The following is a 21,068-nucleotide window of genomic DNA, read 5'->3' as shown; positions in this document are numbered from 1 at the left end:
GCCCTGCCCCTCCACTTGATGTGAGATATTTTGTCCAAACCTGATAACCAACTGTTCTTCATTCATGTTTTTAAGACTTAGTTAAAAAAAGTTTTTTAAACAACCAACGCAAAGGCCATGATACAACTTTTTGTTTGGGGAAGAGCCAGCCCTGATAAATAAGTGTCATAACAGCCATGTTACAAAATAAAAGTAATTTACTTATGCTACTTAAGTTTTTTTTAGGGGGGGGGCAAGGCCTTTACCAGATAGTGCCAAGTCACTATGCAGAACCGCCAATATAAGGATTAATTTATAGAGAAGCAGTAAAATACAAACTTACGAATGAAATGTTCGCGGAAATTGCCTCTTAAGTGTACTTTCTTCGTCATTACTCCCTTCGCTGTCACTTCGATTGACTAAATCTCCGTCGGCTTTTCTTTTTCTCCGTTTGTTACAGCCAAAAGCGCAGCACTGTGTACCTCTACTCGCCATTGCAACGTACTTACTACAATTGATTTTCCCGCGTTTTGGGTCACACTGTCATGGCGCCGATCTGAATTAATTGGCTTCAACAAAGACTTGGCGAGAACAATAGGTTGCTCTATCCAGTCTTTTTTTTAGATCAGTGGTTGACTTACTGCTGCTGCTGTTGTTACACAACTGCTGTTGTTGTTGTGGCTAATGGCGGCTCAGGCTCAGATATTTTGAAAGGATCATCGTAACAACGTATCGGAAAAGATTGTTCTTTGGCTAGGAATCGAGCTGCAATATGTCTGAAAGAAAAGTTCTTAATGTAAGTTATAGTAGAAGTTAGCGAGGATCTTCCATTTCCGTCTAAAAAATGATATGATATTGTTTGTAAAGACGAAACACAGAATTCAAATACTGAGCGAAATGAATCCAAGGCAATTTCTATATGGCCCACTAATGTTAAAGTTTCTCTCTACTTTTTCAGAAATATTTTTTTAGTTTGAGCATGAATATTGGTATGAATACGAGTATTCATTTCACAGATCCTAATTACATAGGTTTTTCACTGACATTAAATAGAATGAAAATACAAAAAACCTAGAATAAATTAAACATTATTGTCCTTAGGTTACACATTTAATACCATGATGCTATAATATATGCATAAGTAAAAAGATAGAAGTGACATTATTTAGATTGTGTTCACCATTGTCTTAAAAGAGTGTTTAAAGCGTGCAGCCTTCCTGTCTTCCATGTGAACAAGGAAATTTTTCATCTTGAGGTATCTGACCTTATCATGAGCTGAAGTCAAGTTTCTGTTGAAATAGATAACCTAACCCAAGACTCTTTGATTTTAAAACATGCAAAATAGCCTGCCTGCACCTATGCTCTTCAACCTTTCTGTCTTTATTGTTAAAGTTGAAGTTATTACAGATCATCAGAAAATCCAATAATATCCTTTATTCCATACTCATCAAAAGTTCTTGAACTATTTTTGCATTTTTTAATCTTCTTCAATGTATTTAACTTAGGCATGACATCTGAAATTATATTATCTCACATGGAAGAGTTTGCAAGTTTTCAGTTCTGATTAACTTTCTTCAAAGTTAGTTTGCTATCACTAATAAAGTACCACATTTAAATTATTAACAGATTTCTGATTAAATATGTTTCTTCTTGCAGAAATATTATCCTCCTGATTTTGATATCACAAAACTTCCAAAGCTAAAACTTTCCAGAGACAGACAGTTTGTTATTCGAATCATGGCTCCATTCAGTATGAGGTATTGTGGATGAATATTCCATATCACATTATTCAATTTTTTTCTTTAAACAGTACATTGTCTCACCTTTGAGAATAATTTCAAAATACTTAGTAGTTTGATGTATGAAGTGATACAATATAACCCAATATAGCTGAGTGCCTGGCAACAAAAGCTGATTGTTTGATCCAAACTACCAGCAAAGATTTGCAAAATCAGGTACTTGAAAAAGACTGCACAAGGTTGCTTAAAAAGATTGAAAACACAGTAAACAGATAAGATGTTATTAGGGTTTTATGTATGTAACTATCTTGTTTTAAGATGCAAGACATGTGGTGATTATATCTACAAAGGAAGAAAGTTTAATGCAAGACAGGTAAGATGTTGCCCTAGAATATAATGTTTGTGTATTGTACCTTGAAAAAAGCAAGATATTTTGATTCAACCATGATTGATATTCAAATAGCACAATGCATCAGAAGTGGCAGAACAAATTTGATTGAGAGGGAATGTCTTTGCATATGAGAATAAACAACTTATAAGCACTTTAGTATGCAACAAACTGTTTTTTGGCTGCAGTCTCTTCATACAAAATTATCATTTGCATATTTTCTTACAGTTAAAGCCATAATGTAATTGCGTTTTAATATCTTAATAGCTTCAAATTCCAAGAAAGCAATGAAAATTGCTGGAATGTATTAAAAATATTCAATAGTAATTTAAAAACAATTCCATTTAACGAAAGTTTAAGTTATTTGGGGTTTGTTTTATCAGTATTATATTGTTGTTTGATTAATAGCAATAAACTTTTCTTATCACTTTTTATGCCCTAACCGTTAATCAGTTTACTCAAATACGACACATCTTTTTGCCTTAGGAAACTGTGAAGGATGAAACATACCTTGGACTTAGAATTTTTAGATTTTACATTCGCTGTCCAAAATGCCTTTCTGAAATCACATTCAAGGTATGTCTTAAACACTCCTTATTTCAAAATATTTCTTTGCTTTATCCTGCAGAACTTGTCTTTCATCTTGAACGAGAATGATAAATGTCTATTAATTTTTTAGTAGAACACCAGGAAGAATCACTTGTGAAATGAAAAGAGATTTTAAATTTGTCTCAAATTTTTCATTGTTTTTTCAATCTGAGTGTCATTTCTAATTCTCTGCAAGAATCAAGTTTTAAAAATAGTGTTTATGGAACCATTTGTCAGAAATCATGATTGCATAATTTATTAATTTGAATCTATCATTTTTTAAAATGCAGACTTAATCAGTAGCTTTTGTTAAGGCTTCTTTGGTCTGTGCATAAATCTTTATCACAGATTTTTTTTAAAATGCTCTAAGTTGAAGAAATTTCAATGATTAGAGCAAATGTTTTGCGTCAATGATGGTCATTATTAGGTGCTAATGTCAATAAAGGTCTATTGGACAGTGTGAAGAATATCTGTGATTTCTTTAAGAATAAGTTGATTGTTCTCTTGCTAATTTCTTGTTGACACAATAAGGTCACTCTTGCCCAGTTAAAATGGCTCTGTCAGTTATTCAGAAAACCAGAAGATGTAAATCATTGATCAAACTGCTTAGATCAAACTTAGAGTTTACTACATTTAACTATTTTAAATGTAGATAAGATCAAACTTAGAGTTTACAGCTTAGAGTTTACGGCATTTAAATTTTTACGGCAAAATCTCTTAACATGATTGTAGACAGATCCAGAAAATACAGATTATACCATGGAGGAAGGTGCAACAAGGAATTTTGAAGCATTTCGGCTTGCAAAAAAGCAGGAAGAAAGACTCAAGCAAGAGAAAGAGGAAGAGGAGCTTAACAATCCAATGAAGGTCAGTATATCAATATAAAGATATATTTTGCTATAATTTTTCTGAATATAAATACAGAATTATGTTTTAAGTTTCTCTCTCATCATTATTCAATACCTTGGTCATAATAAGCTCAGAGATTGCAATTCCTTGTGGTATAATTTTTTAGCCCATACCTTGTTTTTAATGGAAGGAACAAAATATGAAGTAGATTAAGACAAAGGCGGGCAGTGATGTAATTGTTAAAAACTTCTAAGCTACAAAGTGAGCAGACATGACATATCACGGAATCCACAAAAAATAAGATATATTTTGCATAGCAGTTAGCATAAACTACCATTCTGAAATTCACTTTTCCAAAGATCAAAATTAAAATTTTTCATTGATATGGCAGAATCTTCCCCATTCCAATACATACAAATGCTCTTTATATAAGCTTTGTTAGGTCTTCAGCAATGCCAAAGCTTCTTTTTCGGGTTTCTAAAATATGTCTGTCTGTATATTGAAATTTACTTCTAAAAAATGTTAGGCTCTAGAAAACCGAACGATGGAATCCAGGCAGGAAATGGAAATGTTGGAAAAGCTTGAGGAATTGAAAGACATTAATGCAAGACATGCTGCGGGTAGGATTTGAATTAAATTTGTCTTTTTATTTTTTTTATTATAGATGATTATCATTGAATCATCTTTATATTAGTTTGACTAAGGCAGAATTGTTTTATTTTAGAAAAAATACATAGCAATTACATAACAATTTTGTCTGCTTTACTTCATTCAATTGTGTTTACAAAGATTAATAAAAGAGCCACAAGACTAATCTGTTATACAATAAAATCCTCGAATTAGCCTCCTCTTTCGTTTAAGCCCCCCTTCGTATAATCCCCCCTTAAATAAGCCCCAACCTGAAAATTCATTGTTGCAAATAAGCCCCCGCGAGCTTATTCGAGGTTTTCCAGTATAATTATGGGTGAAAAGTGAAGTTTTGAACGTTCAACAGATACATTGTTCAAGTAAAGAGTGTATAATTAGCTAAAGTTAGTCATAAGTTATTCATGACGGACGTACGTCTATAGAATGAACTACTAGCTTTGCGATGTGTGCATAATTTATTCGAACAGTGTTATCACAAAAAATCTTTTGTTTGTGTTTTAACAGTGGATCACGACCAGTTGATTCGAGATCACATCCTAGTAAGCGAAGAGGAATTGAAGCGAAAACAAGAAGAGGAAGATGAAGCACTTATCAGGTGAAATATTTAACTTTTTAATGTATTAATATATTTTAACTTCCTTCACATACTACAAAAAATCCAACAAATTCCGATACCCAAGTTAGACCACCTTAATTTTGCTTTAGTCACTTTTCCTACTCAATTTTTTTCCGGGAGACTGGACAGAGAGTTTTTTGTAGGTTTAATGGGTATTTAACCATATTTTGCTTTGATAATCTGCAGACTAAATGCGTGCAGGTGCCCTGTCATAGCGATTGGTTTGTACATGTATGCATTTCAAAGCTCCTAGATCTGCACACTATAGGAAGAAATTTAGAAGTTCAGTATTAAACGAACAATCTGTTAATAATGATTCTAGCCGTTTCATACAGCATTGAGTAGAGCATCAATATAAATATGGTCTCCTTATATAAACTTGTGACAACTTTTTGGCAAGCTTTTCCTACTCAAATGAAAAACCCCTATTTATTCTTACTTAAAATAAAATTACATGTTCTTCAAACACAGTTTAGTTGTTTAGCTGGACATTAGAAAATTCTTTTTCTTTTTGCGATCGAGTTTCGGACTTCGTAAGACTTCTCCCTGGGATTGCACGATCACTTTGATGTTTTCCTTAGCCACTTTGTATTCGTCTTTCGTGAAGTGCTTTCGCAAAATCGGATCAATAAAAGTGAATAGATGATCGGCTGTTCTTGACAGAGTCAACAAAGACAACATAAAGCTGTCGGGCTTGCATTCTTTCAATGAAACCTGCTTCATTTCTGTATCCAAAGCAGTTTCAAAGCTTGCATCTTTCGTTGGGTATTTATGCATGATGCCACACATTCCCGTCTGCACGTCTCCTAGAATTTTCCTCTCGACAAGATTTCTCAGTATGATTTTGACAGTATACTGGTTCTCTTGGTCTTCAAACCAGTCTTTTACGAGGTATCTCTTGCCGCGGTTTTTTTCATGGTAATTGACGATTTGTTTGAAACCTGCATAATCCAAGTATGACTTTGTTGATTTCACATTGAGCACTTTTATGGCTAAATCACAATGGTGGTCGCAGCCTAGATGTGTATCATCGTCAGCAATCTCGATCTTTTCTCGCACCATCAAGTCAAGAAGCACTGCTGCAGAAGCCCCTACCCTTAGATTCATATTGGATTTGCCATCAATCGTGCTATTGCTTGTGTTGTGCCAAACCAAAACATAGGCCTCGGAGAGATCCAGCGGCCTTTTCTTGAAAACCTTCTTGTCAAAATCTTTGCATGTTATGATCAACTTCAAAGCGTTAACGAAAGACTCAAAGCATGCATCTCGCTCGGCTAGAACCTGGGCGACTGAGCCTGGTAATGTGCTTGCTAGAGCCATTTGTAATATGCCTTGGATCAAAACCAAACTACTGAAGAAGTGTTTGATTAGTTAAAACCAAGTAACCTGCGATAACACTTCTTTTAGCGCGAAGATAATGGTTGCACAGAAACCTACAATCACTTCACACCCTAGAACAATATAGAGTGTGATACTCCTGTTTCAACACCAAAAGACCTTTTTCTATTCAAGTTTTTCAACCAACAAAGTTCGAAGGTCAACTTGGGGGCCTTTATGTATATATATTTATATAAGGAGGTGTACATATTATGCACTTTTTTTATAAGAACCAGTAAATTTAAGTTCAGGCTGACTGTTCTTAATTTTTTCGAAAATCTGAGGCTGGATTGTTCTTAATTTGTTCTTAATCTAATAGGGTGTAAGCAGTGCGAGTGCTAGCTTTTTGGCTCTAGGGAGGAAGTCAGGCCTCATTTGCCAACAAAGTGAATGAGACAACCTTCATTTGCCGAAAAGCTTGAATATTCACCGAAAAAACACCCATACATGGCTAAAATCCTCGTTTTTGAGAAAAAACGTTTTTCAAAATTGCATTTTGCAGAAGCTCAGCCTTAGCTTGTTCTTAATATGTTCTTAACTTCTGACCAATTTTTAAGCTCGTATTCTTATAAAATTGTTCTTATAAAAAAAGGAGTGCAGTGTGTAGAACTGGACAGTTTTAAATTGGGCGATTCCTACCTTTGATACGATTATCAGGAAAGTATTACCTATCCGGTTATATTATATAAATTTCAATGGTGTTCTGAAAATTTAAAATTTAAATGCCAAAAAATAAAAATTTGATAACTTCAACCATTTGGAATCACCTAACTACCTTCCAACGTATAATTATGACAAGAGCTTTGTGGTGGAGTCCATAGTTTCTTTTGTTAATCCCGACGCCTTTTTTTCCTAAGTCTTGTCGCTGGTTTGTATGCCTAGGGGGAATTCCCAGACTTGGCCTAACGGGATATTGCCCCGAGACAGGGTATCCTTTTCTGAAAAAAAATTATTGTGCAGGGTAATATGGATTTTATCAAACTGCTGGGACAATGATTAAGAAAATCAAAATTAAGAAAATCTGTAAAGAAGAATACACGAGAACAACTTAATCTGATTTCAGAGTTTTCAAGAATGAGCAGGTTTCACTTACTTTTGCTATTGTTAAATATCATGAGATCTGGTAAATTTTTACATAATTGTGCATTGTTTAGCATTATTTTCATGGACAGGGCAGGGTATGGTTTTGGCCACATTTCATGGGACAGGGTTAGGGTGCAAAAGATTTTCCCCACACCCCCGTCACTTGTATGTATGCACTTGCGTGTAGCAATATCAACTGAGGAATAGGATGTGACATCACGGCCTAAAAACACCCATATACACCATTTCCAGCTGATGGGGCAATTTATCAATAATTCAGCACTCCCGACGCACAGCTTTCCCAAGCCTCCCTTCCTTTTAACAGGAGTGGCGGCATGGGGGGGGGGGGCAAGGGGGGCTTTAGCCCCCCCTAGATTTTTGTTAGCCCCCCCGTCGGCAGCCAATCAATTTTTGCTTTCTCAATACCGTCGGCACTTGATGGATGTCACCCGGTTTAAATCTTGTTTGAATGACAAAAATAATCGAGGAGAAAACTGCACTGGCTCTTAATTTCATGGTGCTCCTTCGCCTGACCCACAATACCATCGTGCTCCTCTCTGTTGAAATCCCTGTTGCTGCTCATGCGAATGCCAATTCATGCGAAACGTGCAGAGATGCTTGATTTGGATCATGTTTTGGACCGTTTCAAGGAAATTTACCCTAACAACAGCAAAATCACGTTGTCATAAATAAACTCTTTAATGAATTTTCTTCTTAAGGGATGTTTTTTTCGTTTCAAGACATTATTATTGCCAATGAAAATATTTCGATCATGAGCACATTTTGCGTAATAGATTTTTCAAAAAGCACTTCTTGTCCTTTTTCATCAACTATTTTTCAATAGCATTGTTCACCGCATAGCTTCCGACAAACAAATGTTTTAGAGAAAACCATCGATTAGGATTTTGCACCCACAACAAACGATTTTGGAAAAATGCTCTATTGCTTGCTCTATATGCTTGCTTGCTCTTGGAAAAATGCTCTATATCAGTGCCCTTTCATTGGAGGTGCTGCTCAGGGGGCGTCGAGACTGGGGGGTTGTCACACCCACCCCAATAGTATCTCAATAGGAAATTTCAGGTAAAATCCGCTCGGTGGAAGAAACGCTTTAGGTATTTCAGAGACCTTCCTGTCATAAAATCAATGAAGGATCAAGCAATCTTAGGTAAAATTGTGCCTCGTGTCCATTTCTCCTAAAGTTTCTCAGTAGAAGCGTCAACTGCAATTCACTATGAGCTCCAGATTTTTCTTAACATTCATAAGGCATGCTAAGATGGAGAGAGGGATCTAAATTTAAAAGTAACTGACAACCTGGTATTTTTCAAGACCACGGCGAAATTGTTGTTTTTATCTGCTGTAAAAATTTTTTGCAAAAAGACAATAATTTTCAGTAGGATTAGGAGGATTGCTTTAGTGAAATCTGCTTAAAAGAGTGAATTTTCCAGGGAACTAGAAGCATCACAATTCGAAAATTTCCTCCCCCTTCGGCGGCAACCATGGTGCCGCCTCAGGTAGTAACTATATTTTTTGCCCGTCCCGATATAGAGATTTGACAAGACTATTAGAAAAGTCGGTTATTATCATACAGAGTTAGATTGATAAAATGTATTGCAGAGGTTTGTGACACCAGCTAAAAAGTTTCAGGCAATAATTTTTTAATCAGGTAAATTTGCATTCCACCCCCCCCCCCCCCCCCCCAACGAGGCTTGCCTCGCGACGGCCCTGCCTGCTATATGGGGCAAATCGAATTTTTTTTTCTGTCGGCAATTTGACACATCCAGCGTCGGCAGTTACCGAGAATATAAACTTCGGCACCTTGAAGGTTTGTCTCTAGCGCCACCCCTGCCTTTTAAACGTTTCAAATTTGGTAAATATTTAAGCGAAATTTTTAGCTGTGGGCGACACCTCTAAATGACTGTGGTTGTTGCTTTTAAGTCTTATCAAAACACAAAGTATGGCCTTCTGAAGATTTGTCAAGGAAATCCAGAATTAATTATGGCTTTAGGTTTGAAATCAAAAACTACAATAGCTAGCGTCTCCTTTATTTTGAACTTCGCAATATTTCATTTTAGCTTTGCTTTTCGCAATACTCGTATATTATGGACTTTCCCATTTCACAATACAGAACAATCACTTTTCAATAATTTTTTTCCTTTTAAAATACCACTTCCCCAACCCCTCTCATAAGAATCTCCGACTTTGCACCTCAGCCGTTCAGTGTAATGACCCAAAAATTACTATAGTTTAAAGTGTTGTGATGATTTATTACTAGTTATCTTAAGATTTTGAGCTTTTTGCGATCAAGTTTCGGACTTCTTAAGACTTCTCCTTGGGATTGCACGATCACTTTGATGTTTTCTTTCGCCACTTTGTATTCGTCTTTGGTGAAATGTTTCCGCAAAATTGGATCAACAAATGTGAACAGATTGTCAGCTGTTCTTGACAAAGTCAACAAAGACAACATGAAGCTATCGGGCTTGCACTCTTTCAATGAAACCTGCTTCATTTCTGCATCCAAAGCAGTTTCAAAGCTTGCATCTTTTGTTGGGTATTTATGCAACGTGCCAAAGAGCCCCGTGTGTACATCTCCCAGAATCTTTCTCTCGATCAGACTTTTCAAGGTTGGAGTGACAGCGTCCTCACGTCCCTCTTCTAACCAGGTTTCGAGCAGCCTGGGCCCACTTGAATTTGCCTTTTGGTAGGCCAGAATTTTACTAAATCCAGCATTGTCCAAGTATGTTCCCGTAGGCTTTGTATCAAGAACCTTAACGATATATTTCTGATTCTGGTCACTTCCCAAGTGAGTAACGTCATTGACTATTTCAACTTTGTCTCGAACAAGCAAGTCGACAAGTACTGCAGCAAATGCACCAACTCGTAGATTCATGTTCGACTTTCCATCAATACTTCCGCTCGTCATATTTTGCCACAGCAAAACGTAGGCCTCGGAAATGTTTAACGGCCTATTCTTGAACGACTCCTTATCGAAAGTTTTGCTTGTTACAATGAGCTTCAGTGCTTCCGCGAAGTCCATGTAACAAGACTCCTGTTCTGCTAACAAGGCAGATACTGATCCTGGCATTCCACCAGACAACGCCATATTTCCTATTCTTTTTCTGCCTGTTTCGTCTCGTTTTCCTCCAATTTTCAAGTAGACTTCGTTCGATGACTGTGAGGAAAGAACTTTTATTTATGTATCAATGCTTCATGCTGCATTGATAAACAAACAGATCCGATAGTAGAGAGTGGGAAATAGAAATTGTTCAAATCTGTCAAAAAGCTGTTGTCAGTTGTCATTTTAACTGCCCAAACATGACCCCTTTGCAAAATGAAGATTTTTCGCAATGAGATAGCACGTGGCGTTGTGTGTGTGACAGAAATTAACTTAAGGATTACCACATTTTTGTGTCCCCATTTCCAAGAGCTTTTTATGAGACAACATACTATGGAGCGCAGGAGTGGCCCTGTGGCGGTCAGAAAGGGTGGGGGGGGGGTAGAATAGAGTCAGTGTTTTGAAAGTTTTGTTGTAGAGAGATGCAAGGGGAAATGGCTCCTTATCTGTCCTGACTGTATTTGGTGCGAGCAAGTCAGTTACAAATTCAGGTACTTTTTGGCTAAAATTTCAGATTTGACCTTTCCTGTCATATGACGCTTCTGAAGTTGGTTTCGATTTTAAAAATTTGACAGAATGTTAAGGGTGCTTATGCAACACTGATCTAAAGAGGGGATTTTTGAGAGGGGTTTTTTCTTTCGGAGGAACTTTTTTTAGGGGCAGGGGGTAACCGAATTATTCTGGTCAGAGTCAGGAAAACATTACGGTCGCACGGACACTGACCGGAGTAAGGTCCAACAAAAACAATAGAAACACCTATGACACACCCAAGCCACGCCCACTTTCTATTATTTTGTGAGGAAGGTTTGCCTTCTGGGATGTTTTGTCTGGAGAAAGGTTAACAACTTTTCTGGACTCTTGGACTGTGATCCTGGTATTCGAACCTACAGATTATGTTTTTTTTTCAACATTATTGTGTTCTTCAGTAAATTTTGCTTTTATTCGGAATTGTACTCTTGCTTTTTACTGGACTCTTTGACTCTCTTGCTTTTTACTTCAGTTGACCCATGCTAATTCAAACTTTGACAAGGGCGTTGCTTTGCCAATCTTGCCAAAAATGGTAAACAAGGAACATTTGCAAAGGTTATTTCATTTTCAAACCTGGATCTTAAAAATGGAAGTCACTGTTTGTCAAGTGTAAGGGCAAGCAACAATGGGCCCCCCTTTGGTACCAGAGCATCAAAAAGAAGTCAAGACAAACAGTCGAAGAGGCCGAAAAGTTGAGTTGAACAGTGAAAGGCTGTAAAAGAGAGGTGGGGGGGGGGAGAGAGAGAGAGAAATGTTCTGGACTAAACGATGCATAACCTCGATTTGTCGATCTTCGATTGATCATTTGCAGAAGAAACACGCTGTCTAGAGGAATATGTCTTTAATAATTAGTGCCGTCGGAACGAAATTCATATTGGCTGTCCATGGTATTCCTTTTCATTCAGTACACTGTTATAAAGGAAACATACTACAGCTTGACAATAATGTTTCTATGCCCAATTTTATTTATTCAAGTCCGCTGGACCGTTTCTCTCTTCACAAAAAGGGGAGTTCGTGGGTGATGTCCATAAAAACATAGACAACTTGAATATGGCCAACCCGTAGATGGTCTATTACTTTATGAGACCGCTAGACCTCGAGGTCCTGGGGCAATTTGCTCCTATTGCCACCCCTCTCAGCGGCCCTAGGGAGAGGGTATTGTGAAAGTTTTACACTTGTGTAAGACATGTTCACTCTGAAGTTTTTTGTTTACATGCAAGTTGTTTTCTTTATTCGAAACTTGCTTTGTGAATTTTGTTGACAGTCGTTGCTCCATCAGGTACCTGTTTGCCAAAGTGAGAAGTACTCTTTTGTGAATATCCAAACAGGTTGACAACCTGCAGGTCAGCATTACAATAGGTTGTAATCAAGCTGCTATGCCAAGTTATGCCATGACTAACCCTGACTACCTGTGGCAAATTAACTAAAAAATATTTGTGAGGAGGTCAAATAAACTGCATAGAAAATCAACGTGGTGTTTTTTGGAAGAGGAAGAAGGCATTGTATTGTGTCGTTATTAACGAGAACGAATCATTAACGGTCTCCATTGTTGTTCACTCATTGTCTTTGCAGTTTTTTCGTGTACTACTCACTCAACATCCTCAGCCACCTTTGTTTCAATACAATACCTGTTAACCGGGTTAACTGAGTTTGTCAACTACTTTTGTTTTCGAACGGCGATAAATAGCTGAGGTTACGTGTTGCAACGTCAAGGGAACTGAGCTGAGGATATATTCCGGAAGACAACATGGCGATGGCAGGGGCAGCGGTCGGAGCACCAGCAGCTTTGCTTGCAGAACAAGATGCGTGTTTTAACTCATTTTGTGATGCAGTTCGTCTTATCATTACGTGTAAAGACTTTAACAAAGCATCTTTCAAGACAAGGCCATTAAACCTGTCCGAGGCCTATGTTCTATTATGGCACAACACTGGTACTGGGGGACTGGATGGCAGCAAATCAAGCATGCATCTCAGAACTGGGGCTTTTGCTGCCGTACTTATTGATCTTCTAGTACGGGACAAGATTGCTATCATCAACGATACTGTGCATTTAGGCTGTGAGCAGCATCAGAGATTGGCTGTCAAAGTCCTCGATCCAACTCCAACTGGAACATACCTGGATATAGCTGGGTTCAATCATATTGTTGCATACTACAAAGCCCATCCTCAAAAGAACAAATTACTTAAAGACTGGTTTGAACGGGAAGAACGCGAATGCTGTGTTTCAGTCACTCTAAAGAATTTAATCAAACGGAAAATTTTAGGTGATGTTCATACTGGGTTTTTCGGAATGTTTCACAAGTACCCCACCAAAGATAGCAGCTTTGAAGAAGTAATAGAGGCCGAGATGAAACAGGTTTCGTTGAAAGAATGCAAGCCAGACAGTTTCATGCTGTCCTTGCTAACTTTGTCGAGAACTGCTGATATGTTCTTTAGTTTTGTGGATCCGGTCTTACAAAAGCATTTTACAAAGGACGAATACAAAGTGGCGAAGGAAAACATCAAAGTGATTGTGCAAACACAAGGGGCCGTGCTGAGGAGCCCGAAGCTTAACCGCAAGAAGATGAAAGTGTAACTTTAGTCGGAATATTTTTTAAAGAATAAAATCTATGTATTTGGCGATAATTCTTCGCGCATTTTTTAATTCCAAATGGGTCATTATCGGTTTCTTATTACACAATCTTGAGTATCTCGTGATTCTGGGTCATCGAAACAATGGAAACAACCCGTCGACACAACCAATATCGTGACGTCACATTTAATCACATTATTAATTGCTATTCGGTTCAACGCCACAGTGACACAAAAGCTTCAGTGTAGAAATTGATAATCAGAAATGGGAGGGGTATTTTTATTTCTTAAACTTCTAAAGAAAACTATAAGAACAAGCACCTACCCATCGTAAACCTTCGGTTAGATACCCCATTACTATCTTCAAAGATTTTGACCTGAGGAATATCAAACATTGATAACAATTGATAATATACTTTGGTATTTGGACAAAAGAGAAAATCCTGGCTGAAGATTTCTTGCAGGACCGTAGCAAATATTGTTATGGGGGGCTCACGCCCAGGGGTTTAGAAATGAGGGTTGGCGGGGTCTGAGCCACCGCCCCCCCCCCCCCCCATGTGAATGCCAAAAAGTAGCTCGTTTCTACGTTTTTCTATTTTTTCAGTTTTTTGTGAGGATTCCATTGTACTTTTTTAATAATATAACACTGCTCTAAAATTAATAGGAATTTTTTATATATAGACCTTTGTTTCGATCCTAATTTCGGACGGGGACATTTTGGTTAAAAATATTGGACCCATAATTCTGCAAATGCCTGAAAAATATGACTTATAATTCCGCAATAATGATGAAAACTATACCCATCATTCGGCAGAGTAAATGAATTTTATAAAGCACATAAAAAATCATTAACCAGATTTTGCATGTCCTATGCCCCAAAATCTCAATGTTACACATATTTCATACATTATTATTTTTAACTGGACATTCATTTTGTTAATGCAAAATCTCCCTCCTAATAATTTTGCAATATTTCCACAAAATTGTACCCATAATTCTGCATGTTTTTTTCAAATTGTACCCATAGTTCCGCACAAATTTCAAAAATTAGTACCGATAATTCCGCACTTTTCAGAAAAAAGGTACCCTTAAATAACAACTACGTAGCTGTAGGTGTCGGCTAGGGGGGGGGGGGCAAACTCGAGCAAGAACCATACCTGAGGGGGGCAGGCTTTAAAACAAGAAAACAAATATATAACAAACAGATATATTTGGACAAAATCAAGGTCATGGAATTATAAATATGCCAAATTTTCAAAATATCATTTGGAAAAACTTCATATGCTAAATAATGTGCCCCCCTGCAGCTACGTGGCTGCTAGATAATGGCACGTCCCCATACCTTCAAACATGTTAAAGTACCCCCCCCCCCCCCCGAGTTCTCAAATTGTTCTATCCTCCCTACGATACTGTGTGTGAAGACCTCGGATTTTGATTTGCTTTTCATCCCATGCCATAGCAACAGATTCAGCTTAAGGTTCCTATTTCAAATCAAATCACCTGGCATTCGAAATTTGTCTTTGCTTTACATTTGTTAGAAATTTTGAAAGATGCTCTGCAAGGAGGTATGAAGGAATGAAATAACATCGTTTGATATAAACGTAATGGGGATTAAAACATGTTAACTCAGGATTAATATTTGGTTTGTGGCATATTTTCGGTAATCCATGCTTTATATAAAGGTGTGGTGATGTGAACTAGCCACTAACGTGTATTATGATCAATTTTTTATGAATAGGAATTCTGAATTATAGTACACTCTTTTTTTATAAGAACAATTTTATAAGAACACGAGCCTCAAAACTGGTCAAAAGTTAAGAACAAACTAAGAACAAGCTGAGGCTGAGCTTCTGCAAAATGCAATTTTGAACAACGTTTTTTCTCGAAATCGAGGATTTTTAGCGATGTGTGGGTGCTTTTTCGGTGAATATTCAAATTTGTCAGCAAATTAAGGCTGTCTCACTCACTTTATTGGCAAATGAGGCCTGAACACCTCCTTAGAGCGAAAAAGCTAGCAATAGCACTGCTTACACCCTCTTAATTTAAGAACAAATTAAGAACAATCCAGCCTCAGATTTTCGAAAAAATTAAGAACAGTCAGCCTGAACTTAAATTTACTGGTTCTTATAAAAAAAGAGTGTATCTTTCTAATTAACTATTGTCTCGGAGTAAATACTTGCTTTGATTGAATTATTTTGGTAATAATTTTTGGAAAGACCATTGTGCATTTTCTCTCTCTAACATTACCTTCGACGGACTTACCGGCCCAACCCCCCAACCCCCCTCCCAATCATTGCCGCTAAAACCCATCCCCGAGTTGCATAGCTTATAATTGATGTTGATGGGCGAAGCGTTATATTGTCCTTATTGAAATTTGTTCCGCCAAGCCGTCATAGCTTCCATCAGTTTAAATTTGGATTGTAATGGCATTAGCGAAAAATGGACACTCTTTCAAGATTGCAGGAGACTTGAGAAGTATTTCTGACTTTTGAATCAAAGGTTTGATAGACGTTCTTCCGCTAATACCCTTGAAAAGGAAGGTTGCACTTTTGACTCAAGTTTGAATCAAATATGGAGACCCAAATACTCCGGAACCAGTGACTCAGATAAAGCATGGATAAAGCGACAGGAGAGTGGCTTAATTCAGGGAACATGCTGGGTGTACTTGACAAAACAAATTTTGTATTATTATTATTATTATTATTATTATTATTATTATTATTATTATTATGCCTTCAGCCTGAATCATTCTGCTCATTCTGCCTTCAGCCTGAATCACTTCTTCATGTCGTAGCTGGATGTAACAAATACCTTGAGCAAGGGCGTTTTACTTGGAGGCACGACTCTGCCCTGCACTTCATTGCATCGTCATTTCAATGTATCCGAGATGTATTCATTTATGCTGACATTCCCGCTTATTTATCACCATGTATCATAACTGGCGATTCGTTCCGTCCCGACATGCTAATCAAAACTGCTTCTAACTGTCTGTATGTCATCGAATTAACTGTTGGGTTCGAGACTAACCTGGACAATAACGCTTCGCGTAAAGCTGAGAAGTACCGTTCCCTTCTAAAGGAACTACGCCCTAAGTTCAAAAAAGTAAACTTTGTTAATCTATCTATCAGCTGTCTCGGTATCTTTGGTAACTCCTGTGATTCTTTCATCGATATGTGTGATGAACTAAAACTTGACTACCAACACCGTAATTTTATAATTAAAAAACTGTCAGCAATAATTATACGCACATCCTATTATATATTCTGTATGCGCAATAAGACTTGGACAAACCCTGAACTGCTCTCCTTCTAAAGATTCTTTGCACTCATATGATTTATTTAAATGTTATAACTTTTGTAAAATTAGTAAACTTGTCACCAGGCTAGCCGATAGTAACTACCTGTAAAGTGAGGTTACTGTTGTAAGTAGAAGAATATAAAATAAAAAATGTTTTCATTATTATTATTATGTATTCTTATTCACAGTATCGCTGTAATTTACTGGTTTACGTCCTACCAACAGGCTACTTCCCGTAGCTTTAGCAGATAGGGAACTACTGTTCAATTAATCTTTTCTTGTTGTTATCACTTGTTCTTCTATTTCGTGTCCAAAACTTTCCTCAGTATTCTTGATGTTCCCAGAAGGCAGGTCCTTTGCACTACTTCCATCCGAACTTCGCACTTTAGTTGCTCTAGGCAATTTTTTTTAATCTTTTGAATAATAATTATTATTATTATTATTATTATTATCATCATCATCATTATTATTATTGTAAATGCAAAGTGTACCTTGACCAAGGCCGCTATACTTGACGTTATAATTCTGCATTAAACTTTCTAGCCACTTCCTTTCAAGCAATAAATGGGTCTTCTCTCTACGCAGATTTACCAGGCTTTCTTTCCCCTTCTATCATAACTGGAGATCAACTACGCCCTGACTTACTTCTCAAAACTAAGGAAAACTGTCTGTACGTTTTAGAGCTCACCATAGGATTTGAAACAAATCTCAACTGCAATGCTGTCAGAAAGTCAGAGAAATATGCCAACCCCATATCTGACTTAAAACATCGGTTTAAGTCTGTTTCATTTGTCAATCTGTCCATCAGTTCACTTGGTATTTTTGGCAACTCCTGCAGCTCATTCATCGACACGTGTGACTCTTTGTCCATTGATTATCAACAGAAACCCTATCTCATCTCCAAACTTTCAAGCATCTCCATTCGCACCACATACTATATATTCTGCTGTAGAAACAAAACTTGGACTAATCCAGAGCTACTCCCCTTTTAACATATTTTTTCTCATTACTACGATTGTAATAGTTTTATTTTGTAAAAACAGGCTAGCCAGTTACAAATTACCTTGTAATAGTGAGATTTGTAATTGTAGTTTTAACTGGAATTCAAAATGAAAAGTTTCCATTATCATTATTATTATTATGTAATTAGTATAAACCCACCCTCTCATGAATTGTAGAAGACCAGACGGTTATTGAATTTGACTCGGAAATCGTAATTTTGTCAAAGAAAATTACTAGTACTAGAATGACAAGTTTTAAGGAACCATATCTAATGCTTTGCAAAGCCATTTGGCAAAGATTAGAGAAAAAAAGCTGAAAGATTAACATCCCCACTCTCTGATATTGCTAACCAATTGGTCTTAAGCCAAACTTACAAGATGAATAAATATTTTTGGGGATATGGAAATATACGATTTTCTTTTGTAGATAGTTGGTTTAAATTAGCTGTTGTATTTAGCTATTGTAAATACCAACTTTAAATAATGTAATAATAATACGAAAAGCTAAGGAAGACGTGACCATATAGAAAATTTGAGCTCTTTCTTAAATTTTTATTATCTCCTTGTGTACCTACTCCTTGAATTAGAAAAATGTAATATGTAGTCTTCAATAATGTATAAAGAATATAAAAGATGATGTATGTATGAAGTGATTAGCAAAAGTCGTTCATCAAATTTACCCTTTTTCAAGAACATCCTTAGTGTTGTTTTGATTTGGTTTTAGCTTTGCTTACATTTTGTTTTTATGTTACCTTTTGTTGTCTAAACCACCTAAGGTCTCGAGGTTACAGTAGAGCTGAAAAATCGAATAACTGAAGTACATGGTACTAGGTCCCTGAGAACTCTGCAGAGCCAAAACAGAGGAACTAAAATTCAATTTTCCAAGTGAGCATGCCCTGGACCAACATCCTTCCCTACTAGGGTATGTCATCGGCGTAGTCTGTGGGCCCCTTTGCTGCTTGGCGCCTTTGAGCTTTTTGCAAAATCATTTGTTGTGAGTCTCTAGTTTGCTTTTTGCCCCCCCCTCCTCCCCCCCACTTTTCAACTAGTGGAGACGCCTATAATAGTTTATACTTTCTAAACGCAGCTCAGGACCGATTGGTTAGTAAATGTACAGGGGCAGGTGTGGTAAACTTTCAGTTTTTTGCTTGGATTAATATATTCAAAATGGCTTTGTAAAGCATTGGACTGCGTTCCGTAATATTTTTGAAAGCCATTTCTCAATTGTGCACCACCAAAATTGTTTACAAAGTGGACAAATATAGATAAGCAAAAGTTTCCCTTTTCCATTATTTTGGGTACTTACGATTCATGTATAAAAAGATGTAGTAAAATGATTATGTTAATGATGAATGATGAATGATTGTGATTAATGATTAATGGTTATGATTTGAATGATATATTTTAGGTCTGCTTTTGGCAAGAGGGATGACGGTTATGTAAAACGCCTTGATGACTATGATTCTACAGATAAAGACGATCCTTTGATTTCAAACATGACCGAGGAAGTCCCCTCTCGCAAAAGATTTGCAACCGATGTCCTTACGGAGGTTTGTATTCATGCGAAGTATAGCATCTATTCTAAATCAAATGGTTAAGATTTTATGGTTTGCCATTTTCTTTCTTGTGGGGAAATCCGCACGAGATTTCTATAAAGACAAAAGGATTTCTTGTTATTTTCAGATAAACAGTAGTATTTTTACCAACAGTGTACGTCATTATATAAATAGCTCTTGAAAAGAATAAAAACCTAGAATCAAGTAAGAGGATACACATTTAACATCAAAATATAGATAGCTTTATTACTATAAGAATGGTTGCTGTGAACTTGATTTAATTGGCCTTGTGATATAATATAGAAATATTGTCAGTTTAATAGTATTGTAGCTATCCAGATGCAAAGTTGTTGGCTATGGAAATTTTCACAACAGGCTATTAGCTGTTATTTATACGGGCGCATGATAAAACTATCCGTTTAAAAGAACGACTTAATGCTACTGGCTCTGGAAATAACAAAGTTACTGGCTATTCAATCAATTTTTTTATTGTTCTTGAACATATGTTTTTTCTCTTGTTCATGAATGTATCTAATGGCCTCTTAGATAGCCAAAGTTTAAAGGTGTGTTGAGTGTCGTTGCCACGTATCTCTTCTTTGGTGACGCTGCTTCACCCGTCTTTTTGAAGTCTTTCTCTTCAAAATAATTTTTAGTAGAACCAATTTTTAAGTTTCTCATGTTTTGAAAAAAGCAAACATGTTGAGTCATACTTTAGCTTTTCGTCTGACACTCTTCAGAGTATAAAATGTCAAAACAAAGATCGAAAACTCTACGCTAGGAAATATGTATACCCAGTTTTGGATCGAAATAGGCTATTCAGAAACGCAGTCACGTGGCAGTCATGAGTATCACATGAAAAGCTTTAGTATGACTCAAAATGTTTTCAAAGCCATTTTTAACTTTTGTACCACGAGAAGATTGTTCCTTATGTTTTTAGAAGATTTTTGCCATTGCAGTATTACGGTAGCCTCCATATGCATAGCTGATTGTTTTCCCTTTTCTTGGAGACAGACCACTGAATTATTTGAAAGCTTTAGGTCAATATTTTTTGTTAAACCACATGCTACCACTACCATGGGAAGGCGTTTCTATTTTCAAACTTTTTAATGACGTCAATTCAGAACTTTGCGAAATTTGACTTTCCGTTGTCACATTATAGGATGCTGGTGGTGCAGATAAAACAAAAAAGTCAAAGAAAGCTCAAGGCGTTGTCGCATTTTCGAAAATGAAGAGTGCTAGCATTGTTCGTAAAAAGCCTGCATCAACCGCACAGCCTTTTGTACAAGCTGGCAGCTTATCAACTTCGTTGGATAACAACCGTGGCACAACATCGCTTGTCGTAAACATTCATCCAGAACAAAGCTGTTCAAATGCTACTGAGGACGCTACAAAGACATCCCAGTCAAAGATAGGCGCAGGTTCATTGTCACTACTTGGCACATATGACAGCTCTTCAAACAGCGATGATAGTGATTAGTAGAAGCTTTTTCTTCAATTTATTACAATTTTTGATAAATTCAATCTCAGACATTTTGATACATTGGATTTCAAAAGCTTTATTCTTTTTTTTGTGATGTTTTATTTGAAGTCTAACACTTTTATTCCTATACCATATGTTTCCTTTTTTAAGCGGTAGATCCTAAGCGTTATCACTTGACGTGTTTGAAAAAGCTTTTTCTCTTTATTTAACTGCGACAAAACCTAAATTCTGATGATCTCTGTAAGCACTATTTAGA

At 36.7% G+C, this 21,068-nt stretch overlaps 4 protein-coding genes across 4 annotated transcripts; 2 read left to right on the top strand and 2 right to left on the bottom strand.

Moving 5' to 3' along the window:
* Nucleotides 1–618: 618 nt before the first annotated feature.
* Nucleotides 619–20,941, top strand: LOC135690478 (splicing factor YJU2). Its single transcript, XM_065208043.2, has 9 exons — nt 619–775; nt 1,636–1,736; nt 2,037–2,091; nt 2,593–2,682; nt 3,427–3,561; nt 4,070–4,163; nt 4,696–4,786; nt 19,185–19,326; nt 20,492–20,941. The coding sequence occupies exons 1-9, from the start codon at nt 752–754 to the stop codon at nt 20,807–20,809; spliced, it is 1,050 nt and encodes a 349-aa protein (XP_065064115.2). The 5' UTR covers nt 619–751; the 3' UTR covers nt 20,810–20,941.
* Nucleotides 5,150–9,254, bottom strand: LOC135690515 (uncharacterized). The gene is made up of 2 exons (XM_089110913.1): nt 9,114–9,254; nt 5,150–7,582 (listed from the first exon to the last, which is right to left on the bottom strand). Exon 2 carries the CDS (start codon nt 6,125–6,127, stop codon nt 5,288–5,290), a length of 840 nt encoding a protein of 279 aa, XP_088967039.1. The 5' UTR covers nt 6,128–7,582; nt 9,114–9,254; the 3' UTR covers nt 5,150–5,287.
* On the bottom strand, nt 9,298–10,660 carry LOC135690534 (uncharacterized). The gene has a single exon (XM_065208124.2). The coding sequence runs from the start codon at nt 10,365–10,367 to the stop codon at nt 9,540–9,542; it is 828 nt and encodes a 275-aa protein (XP_065064196.2). The 5' UTR covers nt 10,368–10,660; the 3' UTR covers nt 9,298–9,539.
* LOC135690524 (uncharacterized) lies at nt 12,255–15,698 on the top strand. The gene has a single exon (XM_065208114.2). It carries the CDS (start codon nt 12,655–12,657, stop codon nt 13,480–13,482), a length of 828 nt encoding a protein of 275 aa, XP_065064186.1. The 5' UTR covers nt 12,255–12,654; the 3' UTR covers nt 13,483–15,698.
* Nucleotides 20,942–21,068: the final 127 nt, after the last annotated feature.

This window comes from Rhopilema esculentum, chromosome 10, assembly GCF_057945365.1.
Source record: "Rhopilema esculentum isolate cy_ngs chromosome 10, ASM5794536v1, whole genome shotgun sequence".
Classification (NCBI taxonomy): Eukaryota; Metazoa; Cnidaria; class Scyphozoa; order Rhizostomeae; family Rhizostomatidae; genus Rhopilema; species Rhopilema esculentum.
This window is presented reverse-complemented; position numbering and strand designations above follow the sequence as displayed.

Bases quoted from the DNA above. Each gene is read 5' to 3' on its own strand.
- LOC135690534 (XM_065208124.2), bottom strand. From the start codon at position 10,367: ATGGCGTTGTCTGGTGGAATGCCAGGATCAGTATCTGCCTTGTTAGCA.
- LOC135690515 (XM_089110913.1), bottom strand. From the start codon at position 6,127: ATGGCTCTAGCAAGCACATTACCAGGCTCAGTCGCCCAGGTTCTAGCC.
- LOC135690478 (XM_065208043.2), top strand. From the start codon at position 752: ATGTCTGAAAGAAAAGTTCTTAAT. The intron at 2,683-3,426 runs GTATGTCTTAAA...ACATGATTGTAG, and splicing joins TTTCTGAAATCACATTCAAG to ACAGATCCAGAAAATACAGA. The intron at 3,562-4,069 runs GTCAGTATATCA...AAAAAATGTTAG, and splicing joins AGCTTAACAATCCAATGAAG to GCTCTAGAAAACCGAACGAT.
- LOC135690524 (XM_065208114.2), top strand. From the start codon at position 12,655: ATGGCGATGGCAGGGGCAGCGGTCGGAGCACCAGCAGCTTTGCTTGCA.